The sequence below is a fragment of the Equus przewalskii genome, chromosome 21 (genome assembly GCF_037783145.1).
Source record: "Equus przewalskii isolate Varuska chromosome 21, EquPr2, whole genome shotgun sequence".
Classification (NCBI taxonomy): Eukaryota; Metazoa; Chordata; class Mammalia; order Perissodactyla; family Equidae; genus Equus; species Equus przewalskii.
In genome coordinates, this window is record NC_091851.1 from 25,228,691 (window position 1) to 25,250,715 (window position 22,025).

General features: G+C 34.9%; 1 protein-coding gene across 8 annotated transcripts in view; it reads left to right on the forward strand.

The window, feature by feature from the left end:
- ITCH (itchy E3 ubiquitin protein ligase) overlaps window positions 1-22,025 on the forward strand; it is a 109,091-nt gene that overhangs the window by 33,846 nt on the left and 53,220 nt on the right. For 7 of the 8 annotated variants that reach the window (XM_070588116.1, XM_070588115.1, XM_070588117.1 and 4 more), the window contains 4 exons: window positions 851-941; window positions 10,691-10,832; window positions 13,279-13,403; window positions 14,271-14,408. In XM_070588116.1, the coding sequence (XP_070444217.1) occupies window positions 872-941; window positions 10,691-10,832; window positions 13,279-13,403; window positions 14,271-14,408 (475 nt within the window). In that variant the 5' untranslated portion in view covers window positions 851-871. Of the gene's footprint in view, window positions 1-850; window positions 942-10,690; window positions 10,833-13,278; window positions 13,404-14,270; window positions 14,409-19,991; window positions 20,094-22,025 lie in introns of those variants that run through there. The other variant, XM_070588118.1, reaches the window with a different exon arrangement.

Here is a 22,025-nt window from a genome sequence, read left to right on the forward strand (position 1 = left end):
GGTTGTGTTGAGCATAGGTACTGAGGCTAGACAAGGGTAGAAACAGGGAGACCTGTTAGGTTATTGCAGTAATCTAGGAGAGAAGCATAGTATAGGAAAAAGATGGCTGTCAAAGGTGACTCTGAACAGATAGGTGGTTTAGGGTGGTGAGAAATGGTTGAATTCTGGATGTATTTTGCCAATAGAGACAACAGAATTTGCCAGGAGGTTGGAAGGGAAATATAAAGGAGAGAGTCAAGGATGACTCCAGGGTTTTTAGCCTGAGCACCTAAAAAGATGGAATTGCCATCAACTGAGAGAGTTTATAAGGAAGATCAGGAGTTCAGTTTTGGATGTGTTAAGTTCAGGATGTCTTTTAGATACTTAAGTGGAGTTGTTTAGAGTTTAGGATTGAAGTCTGAGATAGAAATATAAAGTTGAGACTTGTTGATATATAGATGATGTTTAAAGCCATAACACTGGGTGATACCCTTGAGGAAACCACTACTATAGAGAGGTAAGAGAAGAGGGAACCAAGAACTGAGCCCTAGGACACTCCAACCATAAAGAGTGGAAAGAAATCATCAAAGAAGACTGAGAGACTAAGGATCAATGAGGTAGGACATAAACCTAGAGAATGTGTCTTGGGAACTCAAGGGAAGAAAGTAAACCATGGAAGAAGGAATGGTCAACTATGTCAGATTTTGCTGATACGTTACGCAGGATGAACACTAGAATTGAAAATTTGTGTGAAGGCCACTGGTTATTTTGTGGTCTTCAGTGGTACATGGAAATGGCCTGGTTAGGACTGTTTATGTATTTTTTAAATGGGAATTTTTGATGTTTACAGTGTCTCCTTTGCTGTGTTCAGGTTTGCCGTCCTATTGGTGGTATGTCTGACAGTGGATCACAGCTTGGTTCAATGGGTAGCCTGACCATGAAATCACAACTTCAGATCACTGGTAAGTCTTAAAAAGATCCATTACTTTATCTTTTTTACCCCCTAGAATAAAAAATAATCTTAAAGGAAGAAAATCGTTAGTGGCTGTTACATATCAGGTGCTGAATTAATATTTGCTTAATGAATGAATGAACAAAATACTTAGCTATGTAAAAATTACTTTTTTTTTTCTTTTTAAAGATTGGCACCTGAGCTAACAAACTGTTGCCAATCTTTTTTTTTTTCCTTCTCCCCAAAGCACCCCTAGTACACAGTTGTATATTCTAGTTGTGAGTGCCTCTGGTTGCTGCTATGTGGGACGCCGCCTCAGCATGCCCTAATGAGCGGTGCCGTGTCTGTGCCCAGGATCTGAACCAGCAAAAGCCTGGGCCGCCGAAGCAGAGCGCGCAAACTTAACCACTCGGCCACGGGACCAGTCCCCAAAAATTACGTATTTAGTTAGGATATTCTTGGGTATGTTTCAGGATTTGTGGTTTTGTTTTGTTTTTCATTTAAATTGGTGCCTGGGAATTGCTAGTGTTTTTTGTTTTGTTTTTGTTTTGTATTGTATTAATAGCTTTATTGAGAGAGAATTCACATACCATTACAGTTTACCCATTTAGAGGTCAATGATTGATTGTTAGTACATTCACGGAGTTGTGCAGCCATCACCACAGTCAATTTTAGAATATTTTCACCACTCCAGAAAGAAACCCCTACCCATTAGCAGTCACTCCCCATATCCCCCAACCACCCTCAGCCCTGGGCAACCAATAATGTATTTTCTGTCTCTATAGATTTGCCTATTCTAAATCTTTCATAAAAATGGTATAATAAAATATGTGGCCTTTTGTCTCTGACTTCTTTCACTTACTATAATGTTTTCGAGGTTCATCCATGTTGTATCATGTATTAGCTTTAATTTCTTTTTATTGCCAAATAATATTTCATGTATGGACATACCACATTTTATTTATCCATTTATCAGTTGATGGTGTTTGGATTTCTACTTTTTGGCTGTTATGAATAATATGATGAATATTTGCAGACAAGTTTTTGTGAAGATCTAAGTTTTCAGCTCTCTTGAGTATATACCTAGAAGTAGAATTGCTGGGTCAAATAATATTCATATGTCGCATTGTGAGGAATTCCAAATTATTTTTCAAAACATCTGCACTATTAACCTTCCCACCAGCCATGTATGAGGGTTCCAATTTCTCCACATCCTTGCCAATGCCAATCAAAACCTGTCTTTTTGATTATAGACATCCTAGTGGATGTGAAGTGGTATCTCATTATAAGTTTGATTTGCATTTCTCTGATGGTTAATGATGTTAAGCATCTTATTGGCCATTTGTGTGTCCTTTTTTTTTTTGAGAAAGGTCTGTTTAAATCCTTTGGTTGCTGTTGTTACTTAACTAATATCTCTTTTTGGTAGCTACTAACCAAGTATATCACTTTGAGATTCCTGTTCTTAATATGCCGCCTCATATGTTGCATTCCTGCTCAAAAACCTCAAGTGCTTCTCCTTGACTATAGTATAGAATTTATTTAGTCTAGTCTAAGATGTTTCACAGTCTGGCTCCATGTGATCTCTTTGTAGGTCTTTATGTATGAACTGTTTGCACTAGCCAAGGTGAGCCATTGCATTTTCTTCAAACATGCATGTGTCTCTGTCACACAGTGAAACCCCACTCTCTCTCCCTTTAATTTAATGGTGTTTATTGATTATAGAAAAATTATCATCCTCTGTGTGGTATTTTAGTTTCGTTTATACCTGACTTATATCCATCTCTGGATTATGAATATTAGGCCACACCATATCCTTATTATCCTCCTCAAAACCTAAAAGTGATTGAATTTCTATAAAAATGACACTTTCTTAAAGTGACAGCATCGTAGAATTTATTTTTGGGAATTCCTTCACTAACTCCAGTCTCTTTCCTTAGCAATGTCTGATTCTCAATGTAAGATATTAATATTTCCTTACCAAAGCCAGATTCTAGTTGTTTTCCCCCTCCCCATCCTCAAGCTAGTCTGACTAACTGATTTAAATTGGGCCAAGCTTCTTACGACTTTTCTTATTTTTGGCAGCTTAATTTTGAAACCTTGGATTGGAAAAATCTTTTAAAAAACTCTTTAATTTTTCTGATTACATAAGTAATACACATGCTTTTTATTTTTAAAAACTCAGTAAAGTCATAAAGTGAGAGGTCCTTATTTATTATCTTAGTCCTCAGAGATAAATATTGTTATATTTTTTAGATTTAGATTTGTATTCCTTTAGACTTTTTTCTTTGCATGAACTGGCTGTCTTATTTGCTATCATCTTTATTATCATAGTAAGAAAAACGTTTAATAAATGCCTGAATGCATCTCAAGAAGACATAATTCTTAGCCATTTTAAAAGTTGGTTTTTTTTTTTTTTTGAGGAAGATTATTTCTGAGCTAACGTCTGCTGCCAATCCTCCTCTTTTTGCTGAGGAAGACTGGCCCTGAGCTAACATCCGTGCCCATCTTCCTCTGCTTTATATGTGGGACTCCTGCCACAGCACGGCTTGCCACGCGGTGCCGTGTCTGCACCCGGGATCCGAACCAGTGAACCCTGGGCCACCAAAGCGGAACGTGCAAACTTAACTGCTGCGCCACAGGGCTGGCCCCCATTTTAAAAGTTTTTAATCTTGGGTCTAAACATTCTGAGAAGGCAGAAGTATAGGTTAAAAACAATTTAATAAAAACAAACACCATGAAAAATGGATAAAAGTTATAAATTTAACAAATATATTATTAGATATGAAACAAATGGAGAGCATAAGATAATAAACAGTAAGTGCCAAGTTGAATAGAATCAAGTGCCTTTCATAATTCATTATTTACTTCTTTGCTTTGGATGAAAGCTTTTGAAACTGCAGAACTAGTTTTTTTGCACAAATCCCCTTAATGACATTATATTTTTTATTCTATGTTAATGAATCATTTATAGTATTTGTTTTTATTGTAAGCTGCCTTGACATCTTTCTAGAATCGAGGAAGGCATAAATACACAAGTATAAAAAATAAATACCTCTGTATATGGTAGTGGCAAGAAGAGATAATAACTGGTTCGGAAAGAGAGATCAATATTCAACTAGAGTTGCTGTGAAAAGGAGGTGGTGCTTGAAGTGTTGCTACTGTTTAAATGTAGAGGGGTAGAAAAGGATCTTTTCAGGAGAGAACATGTGCATTTCCTTCCTTACCTCTTGCTCAAGACTTCCCTTAATGACCCTAAAAGTCACTGAGGCAGAGAGGGGAGCCATGAGAATTAATGAAAGTGGGTCATCTCCTTCAGGTGTGTCAGGGCTACAAAAAAATCATTGCTAAGGGAGATGGAAAGTAATCAGGGTTTTTAACAAAGAACAATTAATCAGATTTGTGTTTTAGAAAGTTGATGTGAAGACTGATAGGAGAATTTGGGGTCAAAAGTTAAAATCCTCCTCTGTGGTTCTGCTCAAATTTATTTTCTTAACTTCCTATCATTCATACGTATATACATTACTAATAATTGTTTACAATATATATTTGCTAATTGGTCTCTCTTACCAGATTAAGTGAGGACAAGTAGAGAAATGGCAGGTGCTCTTTCAGGGAAATGGTACCTATTATAAGTTGTAGCAAAATAGAGGTTTAAAAAAATAATTCATAGTGCTGTTGATAAATGGATTGTTTAGAGAACTTGGATGTTTTAATTTCACTGAATTCTTTATAATAGTATCAAAGGAAAGGCAGCCTCACCTTTTGTTTTCACCATTTATATAAAATAAAAAAGTATAGTACCAGTGCATTGGTAACACTTTCCATAACTTGAATCTAACTAATTTATGGAAATAACTTGCATATATATTTAGCTATTACAAATTTGAGTTGAATAAGAAAGATTGTCTTTTGTGCTACTCTTTCACATAGATCAAGGTAATTTATTGCAGTAGCCCCTTTGGGAACTTCTGTTGGCATTTAAATGATCTGTCAACATTTTTGTTGGATATTGAATGTACCTGTATTGATCCTTGTGTTGGGCAATAGCTTTCCTGTGTAATTTATCGGATAGATGCAAAAATTATAGCAGGAAATCATAAGTACTTAAAGTATTTTGAATAGTGTGCCGTTAAAGCTTCTACATTTGAATTCTTGGCGAGGTCATCTAGCCCCTTGTCCCCAGTTTTAATCAACAAATTTATACAGACTAATGACTCCCGTTGTCATCGCACAAAATTGAGGTTCTCCTGCCCGATGCACATAAAAAAAAGCCAATCATTATGGCATCAACTTTTGGAAAAAGGAAACAGCTTTCTTGCTAAATTGATCTGCAAGGAGACAGGAGGCATATGCTCTCAGATCTGTCTCCCCAATCCAGGGCTTGGGGTAAAATTTATGAGATGAAGGGCAGAGTGGTCTGAAGTGTGGAGATAGGTGATTGGAGGTAAGGAGAAGTGAGGTGATTGATGATCTGTGTAAGTGTAGTCAAGCTTCATGACTCTTCACAGGACGCATGTTCACACAGTGATAGTGTTGGCATGATCTGAGGGTGGAGTTTTCGGCCTTTGATGTCAAAAAGGTCACTTATGGGGCATTTGCACAGACCCAGTTGATGGGTTGGTAGTCTCAACTGGCCTGAACTGGCCAAGGGGTCTCAGTTCCTGAAAAACCACTCTTAATTATATTCTGTAGATAAGGTGGGGTCACTTGAACTGGTCCTAGAGGGCCCATGGTTACACCATCTTCAGGGAAGTTAATGTCCTTAGATTTTAGTTCTGGTTCTGATATTTAATAGTTGTATAACCTTGTGCATGTCACTAATATCCTTGAGCCTCACATTCCTTATCTGTGAACTGAGGATATTAACATCTTTGTCACGTGGTTGTTGAGAGACAGTGTACATAAGTGGGAAAACTCCAAAACGCTATATAAGTACAGAGTGATATATTCTCTTTCGCCAAATTCCTTATTTCTTTCTCCCTCTAGGATTACTTATATCTAATTTAATATCTTAATAGCAGTCTAAGCCTACATCTTTTGTAAGGTTGGTTGCTTATTTTACATTGTCTTCTTTCTTAACAAAATCATTCAAATTTTCTTAAAATTTAAAAAGGTCGAGAATGAATGGCAAGAATGGTACTGATTTTGTGAAAGATCATTGATGTTTATTGTAAAAACTTAATTTATGGCCAGAATGGAAGTGGTAACTTTGTTATCAAGAGGTTAACTGGTGGATCACATATTTAAAATTTTCTTAACCTCTTTTTTCTTTACCCTTCATATTCCTGTCCATCATCAGATTCTGCTGATTTTTACTCTTATATTTCCTGGATCATCTACCTCTTTTTCTCTAATCCTGTGGCCTGAGTCCCTTACCTTGGATAAGTCTGTTTTCTTAGTTCTTCCCTATCTTTAGCCATTTCCTGTTTAATTATGTTCTATACATAACCTCAGCTATTATATACTGAATTTATGTGTGTTTTTTATTTGATACTTGCTGTATGTTAGCATAATACTATGTGGGCAAAATAAGTACTTTGATGTTTCCTAAAAATTTCTTAGTCTCAGTCTTACTCAAAGCTCGTCATTTGAGGAGAATCTGTCTTGATTTTAGTTACTACTAATTGGAATTAAATGCTATTCCCAAATTTACTAGAATACCATATATTTAGCTCCCAGTGCTTGGAGACCAGGAATGTCCTTCATACTTAAGATTTTAAGTCAAGAGTTTATATGCAATCTGCCCAGCCAAGACAGAGTTTGCCACAGAGGCCTCCTGTGGCCTGTCATGACTTCTGACTACAGAGATAGCCCTTTCCTAACTGGTTTTATCTCTTATCAGCTAGCTCATCTTACTGCTAATTTACCTGGTCTCAGCACCTTTACTTAATTTACCTTGTTTACTGTAGCCACCTGGTTCCCAAAATAGGATCAACTAAGGATTCACTTTTACTTTCTTTATATTTAAATTGTCAGAGTTTTTATTTTGTACCAGAGAGGTAGGATGAAGAACCAAAATCAGGTCAAAGTGTTGACCTTCAGAATAGAAGGATCAGAAGAACATTAACATATACCATGAAATTATATGCAGTAGATAATGTATATGTGTATAAAGCAGGGAAACTTGTTTTCTATCATCACTGATCATTTGGTTCAACAAATGTATTAAATGTCTCTCGAGTTTAAATCACTAAGTATTCTAGGAGTTATAAAGACTGGCTACATTTTTGCCATGAAGGGGATTACAGGGTGGGTTAAATAAGTAAAATAAGTAAAAACTAATAAATTTACTAAAAACTAAGACACAATGAAAAGCTGTAGGAGCCTTAAATATGAAAATGCTGTGGAAGCATAGAGGCAGGAACAGTTTAACTTCTTAGGTTTAAAGAAGCATTCAGTCAAAGAGAAGGGGGCATTTGTCTCTCAGGAAGTAGGATTTTATTGAGTGGAAAAGGAAGAAGGATCATTATGAGTGGAGGGAGTAGCACCTATAGAGGTGTGAAAGACAGGAAACAGCTAAGGGTTGGTTAGAATACCAGGAGTCTGGGTGGGATTTGGGTATAGGAAGAGGCTGAAAAGGTACAGCAATATAAACTGCCCCAGAAGAATTTAAACTTTATCTTGCAGGCATTAGAGAATCATTGAAAAGTGTTGACATGATCACATCTGTTTTAGGAAGATAATTCTAGTAGCTGTGAGGGATTGGATTCGAGAAGTGAGAGTAAAAACGGCCAGTTGTTAGAGGTCTTGCAGTAACCCAGGTGACAGATGATACTGGCATTTTTCTTGTTCCTTTTCTTCCAATTTATAATTTCCAATTCTTTTATTCTTTTAATTTACTATGGGAATTTAAATTTCAGGAGTAGTACATTGATCTGTTTTATAATATTAAGACTGTAATAAAAGTTTTATGCAATCTAAACTTTGAGATTTAAACACTTAAATAATTTCTCCTGTCCAGACTTTGCAGTGAACCTTTGGCAAACTTTTGTGTGTGTGTGTGTGTGTGGGTGTGTGGGTGTGTGTGTGAGGCAGATTGTCCCTGAGCTAACATCTGTGCCAGTCTTCCTCTATTTTTTGTATGTGGGATGCCACCACTGCATGACTTGACAAATGGTGTGTAGGTCTGCACCCGGGATCTGAAGCCACGAACCCTGGGTTACAGAAGTGGAGCGCATGAACTCAATCACCATGCCATTGGGCTGGCCCCTCGCAAAACTTTTAAAATCTGTTGAGCTTGTTTTTTTATGTGTAAAAATTAAAATGATAATACTTTTCACCCAGAATAGACAGTCTGGGTGACTTTTCACCCAGAATTGAAATGACAATATTTAAGTGCCAAGCACATAGTAAACACAAACAGTTGGTGTTCCTTCCCCTAATATTTCCACATTTAAAGTTTCCTAAAATGGGTCTATTGGGGTTGGGTGGGATTATGTGCCAGAATAATCCTAAAGTTTGAATCCTAAAAAGTCACTGAGAGCAGAACATTTCCTTCCTTTCAGACTTGCATTGTTCTTTGTTATAGATTTAATCAGTTTCGGAGGACCACAAGAGCCCCTAAAATGTAATGGGCTTATCTGTAATTGTTTAGGCTCTTTCACCTTTTCTCAGACCAGAAGTGTATTAAAAATAGGAATGTTATATTTTTCTTTGGCAATCCTGTGATTAAAATTGGCTCTGTATTAAGTACTAAAGCTTTATAATACATATTAATCAGAGATAGGTCTGGTCCTCACTTGAATATTTTTTGTTATGAAAAAGACTTCTTACTTAGTGTTTCCACTTACACATCTCACAGGCATCTCAAATTTTATACATTCATTATAAAACTCTTCATTTCCTGCCCATGTCATCCTCCTCAAACTTGTTCTTTCTCAGATCTTTTCCATCTTATTAAATGACACCATCTTCCATCCAGTTATTCATGCCAGAAACTTGGGAGTTACCCTTGCTTCTTCTTTCCCCCAACTTCCTCATCAATCTAATCCTCTTACTTCTTAGAAAATAGTTATTCCTCTCCATATCCATGTTCACCACTCTAGTCCAATCCACTGTCATCTCTTGATTGGATCACTCTGGTAGCCTTTTAACCCCTGTTTTTGTCTCCCTTTCAGTTTATTTTTTTCCACAGCAATGGAATGATCTTTGAGTGTTAATCTGATCATCACTGTATCCTCAGTCCCCATATCAATAACTGATATATGTTGTAGGCACCCGGTAAATTTGTTAAACAGCACTCCTACTGAAAATTTCTCGCTGGCTCCTTATTACCTACTTTTCTAGCATTATCTCTTGCTGCTCTTTTGTTTCTTTCTTTGACAGATTTTTTTTTGTAAAGCATATTGATCGTGAATCCAATTGAACTTTATTATACCAAGTATTTCACAATAATGTTGAAACTTTGATTTATAGAATGTGCAAACATTGTTAGAATAGCAGTCCTGCAGCTGACTTGGATGCCACCAAAAAGGCACACAGGCACAAAAGGACAGAAGCATTTGATGTATGTGAAATCAAGAGATTCAGGGCTGCTACCTGGGACTGTTCCTGCTAGAATGACTGTCTATGCTTTGGACTGTATATTGAGCTTTTGGGCAGCTGCTATACGAATTCCTCTAGCAACTCCAAGGGTCCCTTAACACATATAATAATGTGTTATAATAATGACAAAACCAATTCATTATATGTATGCTGTATTACTAACAATCTATGATTTACTGGTGTTTGTTAAAGCACTTTGTATGTAATTATTGCCCTTAACCCTGATGGGCAGCGGCAGTCTTTGATCTTTGCTGCTGGAGTAGATATCCAGGTGGTAGAGTATTTCCTTGGCTGTGATCACCTCATTTATAGGGGAACAATGAGTTGTCACTTGTGGGAACCATGGGTGGTCTGCTAGATTCAAATCTACTTTGTATACCTGCCAAGGGGATTGAAAAGGCTATTTCATGGCAAAAGTGACTAACTCAAGGTTGAACGCTAAGGAGTCAGTATCTCAAGATGCATGATGAAGGAAGCTCTTGTTAAGATAAGATGAGGTATATGAGGTACTAAAAATAATCTTAGTTTGTAACTCTCTTCCTCCAGTGACTTTCCAGCATGCTTAGAATAAAATGCAAATTCCTTATCTTGGTTTACAAAACTAAACATGATCTCCTCTCATTTACCATTCTTTTCTGTTTGCTATTTTTTTCCTCAGATAATGCCAAGCTTTCTTGCCTCTGTCTGGAATGCTCCCCTCTTTCCAGCTCCATTCTTCACATGGCTAGCTCCTTTTCATTTAGATGGTTGCTTAAAAGTACTTCCTTAGAGACTTTGCTTGTTACCAAGTCATATTCTGCCTCCTTAGCCTGTTTCTCCTCGCAAAGGTTTTTCTTTAACTAGGATGTTATCTTTTAGAGAGCCAGGACCTTTTCTGTACTGTAAACTGCTCTATCTACAGTTTAGAGCAATATCTGATACATGGTAGGCATTCGAATATTTGTTGATCAAGTTTGTTGATTTACTTTTTAATTGACCTCAGTTCTGGGACTACTGATACTGACAGTGGGGGTCTACTGATAGGAATTTGGGTGGATGGTGTGGTGAAGTCCTATATAATACAAAGGTCATGGGTGAATGAAATTAGTAAATATTTTAGAGTAAAACTGCTTCTCTGAGTTAAAAGTGATAGTATTCTGTTTAACCTTGATGAAATTAAATTAATTCGAAGGATGAACTAACATCTCAAACATTGAATATTTTCCCTTTTCTTAGTCATTTCAGCAAAACTTAAAGAAAATAAAAAGAATTGGTTTGGACCGAGTCCTTATGTGGAAGTCACAGTAGATGGACAGTCAAAGAAGACAGAAAAATGCAACAATACAAGTAGTCCCAAATGGAAGCAACCCCTTACAGTGTAGGTTTGAAAGTATTTTCTACCATATATTTTGTTTAGTAGGTGAGCAGAAATGCAGCTTTGAAAAAGTTTCTAACTTGTTTTCTTTGCTCCTCCTTTGTCTCATCTTTTTTTTTTTTTCCTTTTCGTTGGTTCCTAGGACTCCTTCCTCTACCATTTTGTTTTTCTTTAGATAGTTCTGTTTTTCCAGTCTTCTTCTTTTTTTCCACTTTCTCCAGTTTAGTTGGTGATGGTAACACTGTTGCCCCTGAACAACAGCTGAGAGAGCCCATGGTCGTGGGTCTAGAAAGATTCTTAGCAGCTTTTTCCTTAACCTAGGATTGAAATAGAGGGCTATGAGTAGCTTACTTTTTTAAATTTAATTTTTAAAAATAGGTTTTTTTATTTTTGTTTTTTTAATTACAATGTCCACATAGATCCTACACAGGCTTTTTTTCCTTTTTAACAAAAATTATGCTATACATTTTATTCTACATCTCTGTTTTTATATTTAACATCCATAATAGGTTATCTTTCTAGCTGAGTACATACAGGTCCAACATCACTTATATAGCTACATAATATTCCTTAATATGGATGGACTATCATTTATTTTACTAGTTCTTTTGTTTACTATTTACTGTTGATCAGTTGGTTTCTCATGTTGCACTATTAGACAGTGTTGCAACATGCATCCATGTGCATGTGTCTCTATGTTGGTGTTTTTATCTGTAGCATGAATTCATAGAAGTAGGATATAGCTCAATTTTGACACTTATTGACAAAGCCCCAAATGTTGCTATTGAACACTCATTGAAGGGAATTATAGATTAATTTTAATTTTTTTATTAAAATGAAAGAAAAAGTATGATTTACCAATAAATGAGTTTTAAAATAATTTAGCATATTTGTTTTGGGGACTAAATGTATATTAAAACGTTAGTTCAAAACATAACTAGTTGTTACCACATCAAATATAGACAAATTGCTTTCGTGACCTTACATTGGAATTCTTGCATTTTTTTCCTTAGAGAAATAAACCGGTGGCTCAAAAAAGTTTTATTTCTAAGTGGTGAGGTGCGACATTTGAAACTATAAGCTCTTCTCTTCACATGATACATGCATATGAGGATAGTATTTATTTCTAATAAATGGCAAAACAAATCGGATATACCTATATTATTCTTTAACATGGATTTTTGAAGTTGTAGGGCATCTTGATATGCTTTATGATGATTTTGAGCAAATGAGTGAAATTTAAGAATTTACTGAGGATCATGTTGAGGCCTATTTGCAGAAATATCATTCTAATGCTCCTCATCTATATTTATTTTAACATTAATGTTTCTTAGATTTTGTTTTTAGTTAGTGGCCCATTGGAGATTGAATCTAAATTAAACAATATATGAGTAAAAATTTTTAAAAAGCCAGTGAAATCTATAAAAGGTCACAGCCTCTATAATGACTAGAGATGTTCACCATCTACTTTCTGCCAACTGCTGTTTCTGCTCACTAGATGTGCACTTTGAGATTCTTAAGCTAATAATGACATGGACTCCGTACTGGTTTAAAAGTTAAGAAAAAAGAAACTCTTCTTGTAGCCTCATATAGTAGTGCTGTTGTTGAGCCCAGATGTTTGGGGGAAACACACAGCTCAAGTTCTTCTCCTGAATTTTTAAGTTGCAGCAGATTGGCCTGCAGTTTTAACACGGCTTCCATAGTTACATATCAGGCTTTCCAGATTTCTCTCTAGAACTGAACTGAAATAATTCAGATAAGAACATCTTTGACAGTATACTTTATCCTCTCTCAAATTAAAATTAAATTTATCAACTCTTATTCCATCCGCATTATGATTTCCCAGAGGACTAATAGAGAAATATTTTCTTAATATAATATATACTATATGTTCTCCTGAAAGTAACATCTTAGAATTTTGAAAAGAAGAAAGTGAACAGATTCTATCACCCCCCCCCCCCAAAAGAAGCAGTGTTAAGGTGAAAATTTTTTAGTTTGTTTAAACTACCTGTCAACGTTAAAATGGTGGTGGAGTTATGATGGTGGTAATAGGCATAGGTAGATTTCTAGGGAGGAAAGCACTTATTTGTCCCCGAAAATTTGATCACATTTTAGAGAAAATGAGGTATAGAGAAATTCAAATATTTCTAGAATTTGTCTTGATAACATTGAACCATTGGACTTTGGTAGATTATATAGTGTTCCTGTTTTTTTAATTGATGACTCTAAAATAGTTTTTATACAGTTTATTGCAAATGACTGTTCAAACATGTGACATTCAAATATGTTTTTCATAAGATTATAGAATATAGGCAATATTGGTTGTACAGTAAACTGTAAGGGATGCAGTGAGAAGATTTTAGACATTAAAACCTATTATAATTTATTTAGGATCCCATTGTAATATTTAATGAAAATAATATTTTTTTTTACTTTTCTTCACCTTTAGTATCGTCACCCCTGTGAGTAAATTACATTTTCGTGTGTGGAGTCACCAGACGCTGAAATCTGACGTTTTGTTGGGAACTGCTGCATTAGATATCTATGAAACATTAAAGTCAAACAATATGAAACGTATGTATGTAAAAATAATAGAAATTATGCTCAGCTGTTTGTTTTTCTGGAAGAAATTCATATGCCAAACATGCAGAATGACTGTGTTCACTCTTTAAGTTTACTTGGTTATAATATTACCAGAGAGAAGAATCTTGAACTATTTAAAGCATTCCAAGTAACCTTGGTTTAGCCATTTGTTTTGGATCCAATATTTTAAATAAATATTTATTTAGTAAATAGATATTTATTAAAATACTATGTACTCAATTATAGAGAACTAAAAAACAGAGCAGAAATGAAGGAAAAACGTAATTCCACTTCAGAGAGACAAATATGGTTAATATTTTGACAGATTTCCTTTGTAGATGCTTATTTTTTTAATTTTCTCATTTTAGATAATTGTGGTTTTATTTATATGTATATAGTTATATAAAAACTTGAAACGTGCTTGTTTTTATTGATATATCATGATTTTAAAACATAGAGTTTTTCTATCCCTTAACTATCTAAAACATACTTCTAAGAATTTTCTCATCTAGGATTTAGGAGATATAATCCATTCTTAAGTTATATGCTGTCACTCAATATACTTCAGACGTACATTGCTGAATAATCTTGGTTGCCCTGCTGGCTCATTTTATACAAGGATAGAATTAATATAATAAATGAGATAATTGAGCTATTTAGTATTTTATATTATGGATATTAAGCATTAGCAAATTTTGTTCTATTTTCTGAATGTTTTGGTTTTCAAAGGCCTGAAACCTTGGATACAACAATTTATGTACATATAAATGGAAATTTTTTCTGACATTGTTTTTAAGAGTTGAGATAACTTAAAGAAAAAAAGTGACTATTTTGTTCTGTAATTTTATTCTCTTTCAGTTGAGGAAGTAGTTGTGACTTTACAGCTTGTAGGTGACAAAGAGCCGACAGAGACAATAGGAGACTTGTCAGTTTGTCTTGATGGGCTGCAGTTAGAGTCTGAAGTTGTTACCAATGGTGAAACTACGTGTTCAGAAAGTAAGTAATCACTTTTTGTATAAGGTCTTTAATGATCCTTCTTATATTAGCCACTGTAGTATGCTGTGTGTAATTATTGCTATTCTTATTCACATTAAATTATTTTATTTCCTTTTTAAAAAGAGTCATTAATCATTTTAAACATTTTCCTTTTAGTGCATTGTTTATATGAATAAAACATTTTTCTATAAGTTGAAAAGCTAGCCAAATAAAAGTTGAATCACAGTGGGCCCTATGAGTAATGAATTGATATATAAAGTATTTATTCTGTAGGCCAATGATAGCAGTTAATATGACATATATGATGTCACTCCCTGACTAGTGCCAAAGGCAGACATAGTTTGTCTACAGCAGTGTCCAGTTGAGTTTAAATTTGACTCAAAATCCTTAGTACTGTACCAGACAGCCAATACAAGCTGAAATCCATTTGTCATTCCTCTTGTTTCTGTAGACTACATTTATAGAGATGTCTTTGTGTTATAATAGTGACAAAACCAATTCATTATATGTATGCTGTATATCTTCCAATTTATGATTTATTAGTGTTTGTTAAAGGGAATAAAAATGAGCTGTGATTAAGAGAAGTTTGGTGGCACCTGAGTTAGTGCTTGCACAGCTAGCATGCTTAATAAAACTACTTCTCAATGGATTCCATTTAGATATTTCCATTACTTACCAATGTGCTAAGTGTATTTTCACTTGAAACATAGATTTTAGAGGCCCCAAGAGAAAGAGCAGATTAATGGTTTCCTTGATTAGTCTCACAAAGATCTTTTGTTTACTTAGAAACTGTGTTATGAAACATTTCACAGTTGTCAGGTGCTATTATTCTTCTGTTTCTACTTTCGAAGACTTCCTACTTCCTGCTTAACTTATGACCTTTTCTAATAGCAGAACCTTCAAAATAGTCCTGCTGTATCTTCCAGATGGGTTCTTTGGGGTTAAGGAGAGTAGAGAGAAATTTCTGAAATAGTTGTACTGCTTCAGAGTTAACACGTTCCTTTTAATTGACTACAAACTCTATAATAGTTACATTTTTCTACAAATTGGAATTCTGGAAGATAAGATGCAACTTAAATTACATTGTTAAACTGCTCTACACCTCAGTATTTATAGCTTCCTAAGTTTTTTACGCTATAAATTGAAACTCTTACTAATGCAGAATATTTAATAACTAACAAAAGTAAAGCATGTCAGTCTTCATATTTCAGCGTAGGATCTGAACTGCATTTTTATACTTCTGACTTTACTGTTTATTTCCTATAGAAGTGGATATTTCTGTGTCACCAGTTTTCTGCTCAAGTAGGACAATAATTGACAAAATTAAACTTGATTCTTTGAAGAAAAGAGGGGTTTTAACCGGGAAGTCACAGTAGATTTTAGCGTTGGAGTTGCCAGATACAATAGCTGCCACTTTTTGAATGCCTGCCATGTGCCAGGCACTATGTTAGTGTATTTACATAGATACTCATTCAACCATCACAACTCTGTAAGGTTACTTGCATTTTGCCCATAAGTGAGGCTCTGAGAGTTTAAATAGTGTGTCCAATATCACACCAACTTAGTATGATGTAGAGTCAAGATTGAAACACAAATGTTTGTTGATATTTCTTTTCCTTTCCAATACACTATTGGTTTCACACTTCAAAACCTAGGAATTTTAGATCAAATCATGAATTGTGTAAGCAAACAAAGAAAACCCAGTTCAGCCCACAGGCACATGCAGTGGGAACTACACTTGTATTGTTCTTTGACTGGTTCCGTTTCTCTAACTTTAACTACAAGCCAGAAATGAAAATTAGAGTTTAACACTAAAATTGAATTTCTAGTACATGGGCATTGTTTGGTTGAATAAGAAGAAGGGTGGGGGCAGGGGGAGGAGGACGAGGGGCTGTGGCGGTTGGGGGATTGGTTGGTAGGTATTGCTGTTGCTTTGTAGTCTGATATTTTTCTTTCTTTCTTTTTTATTTTTAAGATTTTATTTTTCCTTTTTCTCCCCAAAGTCCCCTGGTACCTAGTTGTGTATTTTTAGTTGTGGGTCTGTCTAGTTGTGGCATGTGGGATGCCGCCTCAGCATGGCCTGACAAGCGGTGCCATGTCCGCGCCCAAGATTCAAACCGGCGAAACCCTGGGCTACCAAAGCGGAGTGCGTGAACTTAACCACTTGGCCACGGGGCCAGCCCCTAATATTTTTCTAATCTTACAGGGTTTTTTTCCCTGAGCGTGTTCAGTTACAAGTTTTTGTGGAAGAACACATAGGATGGTTCTTTATAAGAAACCTGTTCTTATACACTGTATTATTTTTGGTTAATTTTTAAATAATGTTTATAAAAAGAAATCACTGTCTGAATTTTGATATTAAAGGTTACCAAATAAAGCTTGCTATTTATTTAGATATACTGTGAAGACTGGATTTTCCTGATGAGAGAACATTATCCCTTTTAGTACTTATACATTTTTGGTTCATTCTTTTTGGTGGATGAATTTTCTAAAAATGGCAGTTATATAAGTAAACCTTTTTCCAGTGAAACAGAATTTACTCGGCATGTTTGTTTGTTCTTCCCACTTTTCGTCAAGCTTTATTTAAAAACGAGAGCTTTATATCTCCACCCCACCTCCCCACCCTTGCCTCACTCAGGGAACAAGTTTAATATCCCACTGAGAGTCTCAGTTTTAACTTTTTTTGATACTCCTTCTTATTTCTCGGATGCTCTCTTTCTTTCTTTCTTTCTTTTTTGAGGAAGATTAGCCCTGAGCTAACATCTGCCGCCAATCCTCCTCTTTTTGCTGAGGAAGACTGGCCCTGAGTTAACATCTATGCCCATCTTCCTCTACTTTATACGTGGGATGCCTACCACAGCATGGCTTGCCAAGCAGTGCCATGTCTGCACCCAGGATCTGAACCAGTGAACCCCGGGCCACCAAAGTAGAATGTGTGCACTTAACCACTGCGTCACCGGGCCAGCCCCTCGGATACTCGTTCTTATTTCTCTGGTTTAGAAAGTAACTACTTAATTTGCCCTGGTGTTTTCCTCTACTTAAGTACATAGTTAATCTGCTTTTATAAGTCTCTGAGAAGAGGCCTTTATTTTAATTTGCTAGTTGGTAGACGTTGTTGTAGCCCTCAGATTAACTCAACAAATTGAGTGTGGGCAGTTGTTCCTATCTGCAAGAACTTCCCCTTCATCTATTTTTACTTGTTGGGCAGGTGGTAGTGGTGGATTGTTAGTTTTTACAGCTGTCTTCCCAAATATGACATCCAACAAGAAACAACAAAAAGTATTATTGTCGAAGACATTAGTTTTCCTTAAGAGAAATAAAAATCTATTTTACTTTTAAATTCATGATTATAAAATAGGAACGTATTCTTGTAAAGATCTTTGTTCTTTACCGTGTATACTCTGGAGATGTGTTTAAAATTAATTTAAGGATAGTTTTTTGCATATGTGACCTCTGGTTTTTATTTGTATGTTCCATTTCATTTTGATTTTATCTCATTCTTTCTTGCATTAGAATCTAGTTTTTGTAATTCTTTTTAATTTTAGGGTAAATAACCGTTTTCATATGTGAACATATCTATAATGTTTCTTGTCAGTATAATAAATTCTAAGCAATTAGCATAGTTGTTTTGCTTTACCAAATATTATGTGAAATTACTAGATTTAACTGGGTCTGGGTACCAACTAATTATTTTATAGAGAGAAACTGCTGTAATGGTATTCTTTAAAATTTGAATTATATTTGAACATTTTTTATGTAATGTAATGTACTTTCCAAAAAAAGCCACCAAAACTCCCTTTCCACACTTTTTTTGTCTTAGTTTACCAGTACTACTTTAAAAATTGAAGTATTAAGGCTATAGCACGGTTATTGCTGATTTCAACTAAAACTTTACTGTATTCTTCATTTATTTTTAGCATTTACAAAGCATTTTGATTCATATTTTCATATATATAATATATGTAACATATATTCTCATTTAATATGTGTAAGATATAAACCAGCATAATAGAATTAGTACCCTTGAACCACCACACAGCTTTAAGAATTAGAAATTAACGATATCATTGTGTCTCCCTGTATATTCTTCCCTCTGTCATTCCTTATCTTTCCCCTAGAGGTAATCAGTGTTCTGAATTTTGAATTTATCATTTCCTTGCTTTAAAAAAAATTTTATCACATATGCATGTGTCCCTAAACGGTGTATTACTTGTGCTTTTTCTTGAGCTCTATGGAAATGTCGATATTGCCTTTTAAGATTTATCCATATTATTGTATCTGTAACTCATTTATTTTCACTGCTGTATAATAATCTGTTGGGTGAATGTACCACAGTTTATCCATTTTTATGTCAAAGGATATTTGGGTTGTTTCCAGTTTTTTGCCTTTATGAACATACAGTGATACATTGAACATTTTTGCATTTATGTATTTATATGTCTCATCATACACAGGTTGAAGGGTCTATGTAGGATCTATACTTGGGAGTGGAATTGCTGGAATATAATGATATGTACATTTTCTTCTTTACAACATTCATTGTTTCTTCAAACATGCCCCATTTTTGTGCTTCTTTCGATTGGGGTGGAATTTACATCACATACAATTAACTTCATAAAGTGTACAATTCAGTGGCATTTAGTATATTCCCAATGCTGTGTATCCACTACCTCTCTAGTTTCCAGAGTTTTTCATCACCCCAGAAAAACACAGCATTGCCCATTAAGTAATCATTTTGCATTCCCTCCTCCCTGTAACCACTAATCTGCTTTCTGTCTCTATGGATTTACCTATTCAGATATATCCATAAAAAAGGAATTGTACTGTGTGTGACCTTTTCTGTATGGATTCTCTTACTTAGCATATTGTTTTTGAGGTTTATCCAAGTTGAAACATGTATGAGTACTTCCATTCCACAATTTGTTCATCCTTTCATCCACTGATGGGCATTGGCTCATTTCTACCTTTTGGCTATTAATGAATTATAAATAATGCTGTTATAGACTTTTGTGTACAAGTTTCTTTGTATACATTCTTCATTTCTCTTTGGTATATACCTAGGAGTGGAATTGCTGATGCTTATTTTTGATAGTTTCTCCTTTCTTGCTTGTTAATTTTCTTTTGATACATAGTTTTTTACGTTCTCCATTTGAAAATTCTAGTATCAGAAATCTTTGGGAATATAAATGTTTTATGTCTGTCCTTCATTGAGGATTGTTTTCTTAATGTGTTTGCTGCTCGTTGATTGCCTGTTTATATTGATCCTAGTCTGTGGGAATTGTAGGGGCCTAAAATGGGGATTCTTTGCTCCAGAGAAAATTTCTTTTGCTAAGGTGTGCCACATACCTGGGAACACTTTAGCTCCTTTCCAGGATACCCAGCCTAATGTGACTGTCTGATTCAGCCCCCTCACCATGCTGCTAACCCAAGCCTTTGTTTCTGATCCATCTCATAGCTGATAATAGCCCTCAGTGCATCCCTTTCACATTTGCTTACTGCACTCAGTTCCTGTTCTAGTATCAGTTCAGTTGTTTGTTTTCTTTTGAGATTGCTAGGCACCCATAGGAACAATGTGTTAAATTGCTTCCTCTAAGAGCTAGTTATTTTCTGGGCAGGAGGGCCCTTTTGAGTAGCCCCTGTTGTCTGTTGAAGAAATGTTTTGTGGATCTTCTTCCAAAGCATCCTGTGAGTAAATAAAACGAGTTCATTTAGAAATCTGATCAGTTTTTCTTAAGGACGTTGGATTGGGAATACTTTTAAAGAGCAATACATTTGTAAAATGTAAACTTCAAGTACAACCATTGTTCTCCTTTTGGATATTCATTGTGTAAGTGTTTTAAGTACTGGATCTTTTTTTTTTAAACTTTTCTCTGGTTGAAAGCACAGAATTAGATGTAAATAATTTATAAATTTCATAGTTATCGCTTCACTGTGTATTGAAGTGAAATAAAAGATTGAATGAAAGTGGCCCTGGTTCGAACTTTGCTGATGAGATGTAAACTTTTAGAAATAATGATAGCTATTATTTTATGGAGTGCTTATATGTGCTGGGCACTATTCTAAGTGTTTATATGTTTAATTCTCACATCTGTTCTATTAAGTAGGTATCGTTGTTGTCCTCATTTTATACATGCGGTAAAAGGCATGGGAAAGTGTACTTTTCTAAGGTCACAAAGTTGGTACGTGATGAGGCTAGGATACAGACCCAGGAAGTCTGGCCTCAGAGTCGATGTGATTAAATATTAACTATGCTTCACTGTAGTAAATGAGAAAGTTTAGAAGTAGCAATATTGGTAGATTTAAATAGATTATTCCAAACAGTTCTCTTAATTTTTGAGAAGAGTGGGATAATAATTGACTGATTTTAGTAACTTATGCTGGATATTTTGGTTTGGTTTTCTAATTTAATTTGTCTCATCAGCTATTTGGGGGAATATATTCCATATAAAAATAATTCTTATAAAACTGAAATGTGCCTTTTTCAACCAAAAATGTGTTTCATTGTACCATGTTTCTTAAAACCATTTTTAACAGCTTTATTGAGGTGTATTTTATATTTCATAAAGTTCACCCATTTCAAGTATGTGATTTAATGATTTTTAATAATTTAACTGAATGATCCAACCATCACTGTAAATTGGGTTTAGAAGATTTTTATCCCCCCAATAAGATTCCTCTTGCCCATTTATAGGAAATCCTGTTCCTACCTCCAGCTCCAAGCAAGTACTAACCTATTTTCTGTCTCTAAAAATTGTCTCTTCTGGACATTATATATAAATTGAATCATACGATATGTGGTCTTTCGTGTTAGGCTTCTTTCACTTAGGATAATTTTTTTCAAGTTCATCCATGACATAGCATGTTTCAATAGTTCCTTTTATTACTGAATAATTTTCTATTGCATAGATATACCACATTTTATCTATCTTTTCCCCCAAACTATATTTTTTAATGTAGTATTTCTAGACTAGATGAAATATTTGCCAACCTTGCAAAGTATGATATAGTGGTGACTCAGCATCTTTTTAATGAACTAATCCATTAATTATGCTTTGGAGTAACATAGTGGTGATTTCACTGTTTGAAACTATGACTGTACTCATGGACTATTGTTCCTTAACTAAATGACCTAGAATATTAAATTTGAGTTCTTATTTCTGCATTTTATAGTTTTTCCTTCTCTGTCTACTGTTTTTGCTCCAATCACTGCCTACCTTTAGCAGCCTCTCTCTAATGCTTTTATAGTACATAAGCCTATACTGAATCCTAGGGATATCTCCCATGAATAAAAGTTGAAGAAATTGTGAATGTTGTGGTGTTCGTTTTGTCCACTTTGAGACCCATTTGTGCCTTTCCTATTCTTGAAGCTGTTTTCCAGACCCTTGCGTAAGAGAGATGTTACAGGATTTTCTGTTTTCAGAATCTGTTTTATTCATCATCCTGCTGGTGATCAGCACTTTTTTTGTGAGGTATTTAGAATACAAAAGATAGCTAAAATAATAGATTAGAGTTAGAATCAAGCAAACATATTTCAAAAAAGGCAGAAGTAGCACGAGTAATATACCTTGACTAATTAACATCTCACACAATTTTGGTAAAACTTTTCTTACTTCAATC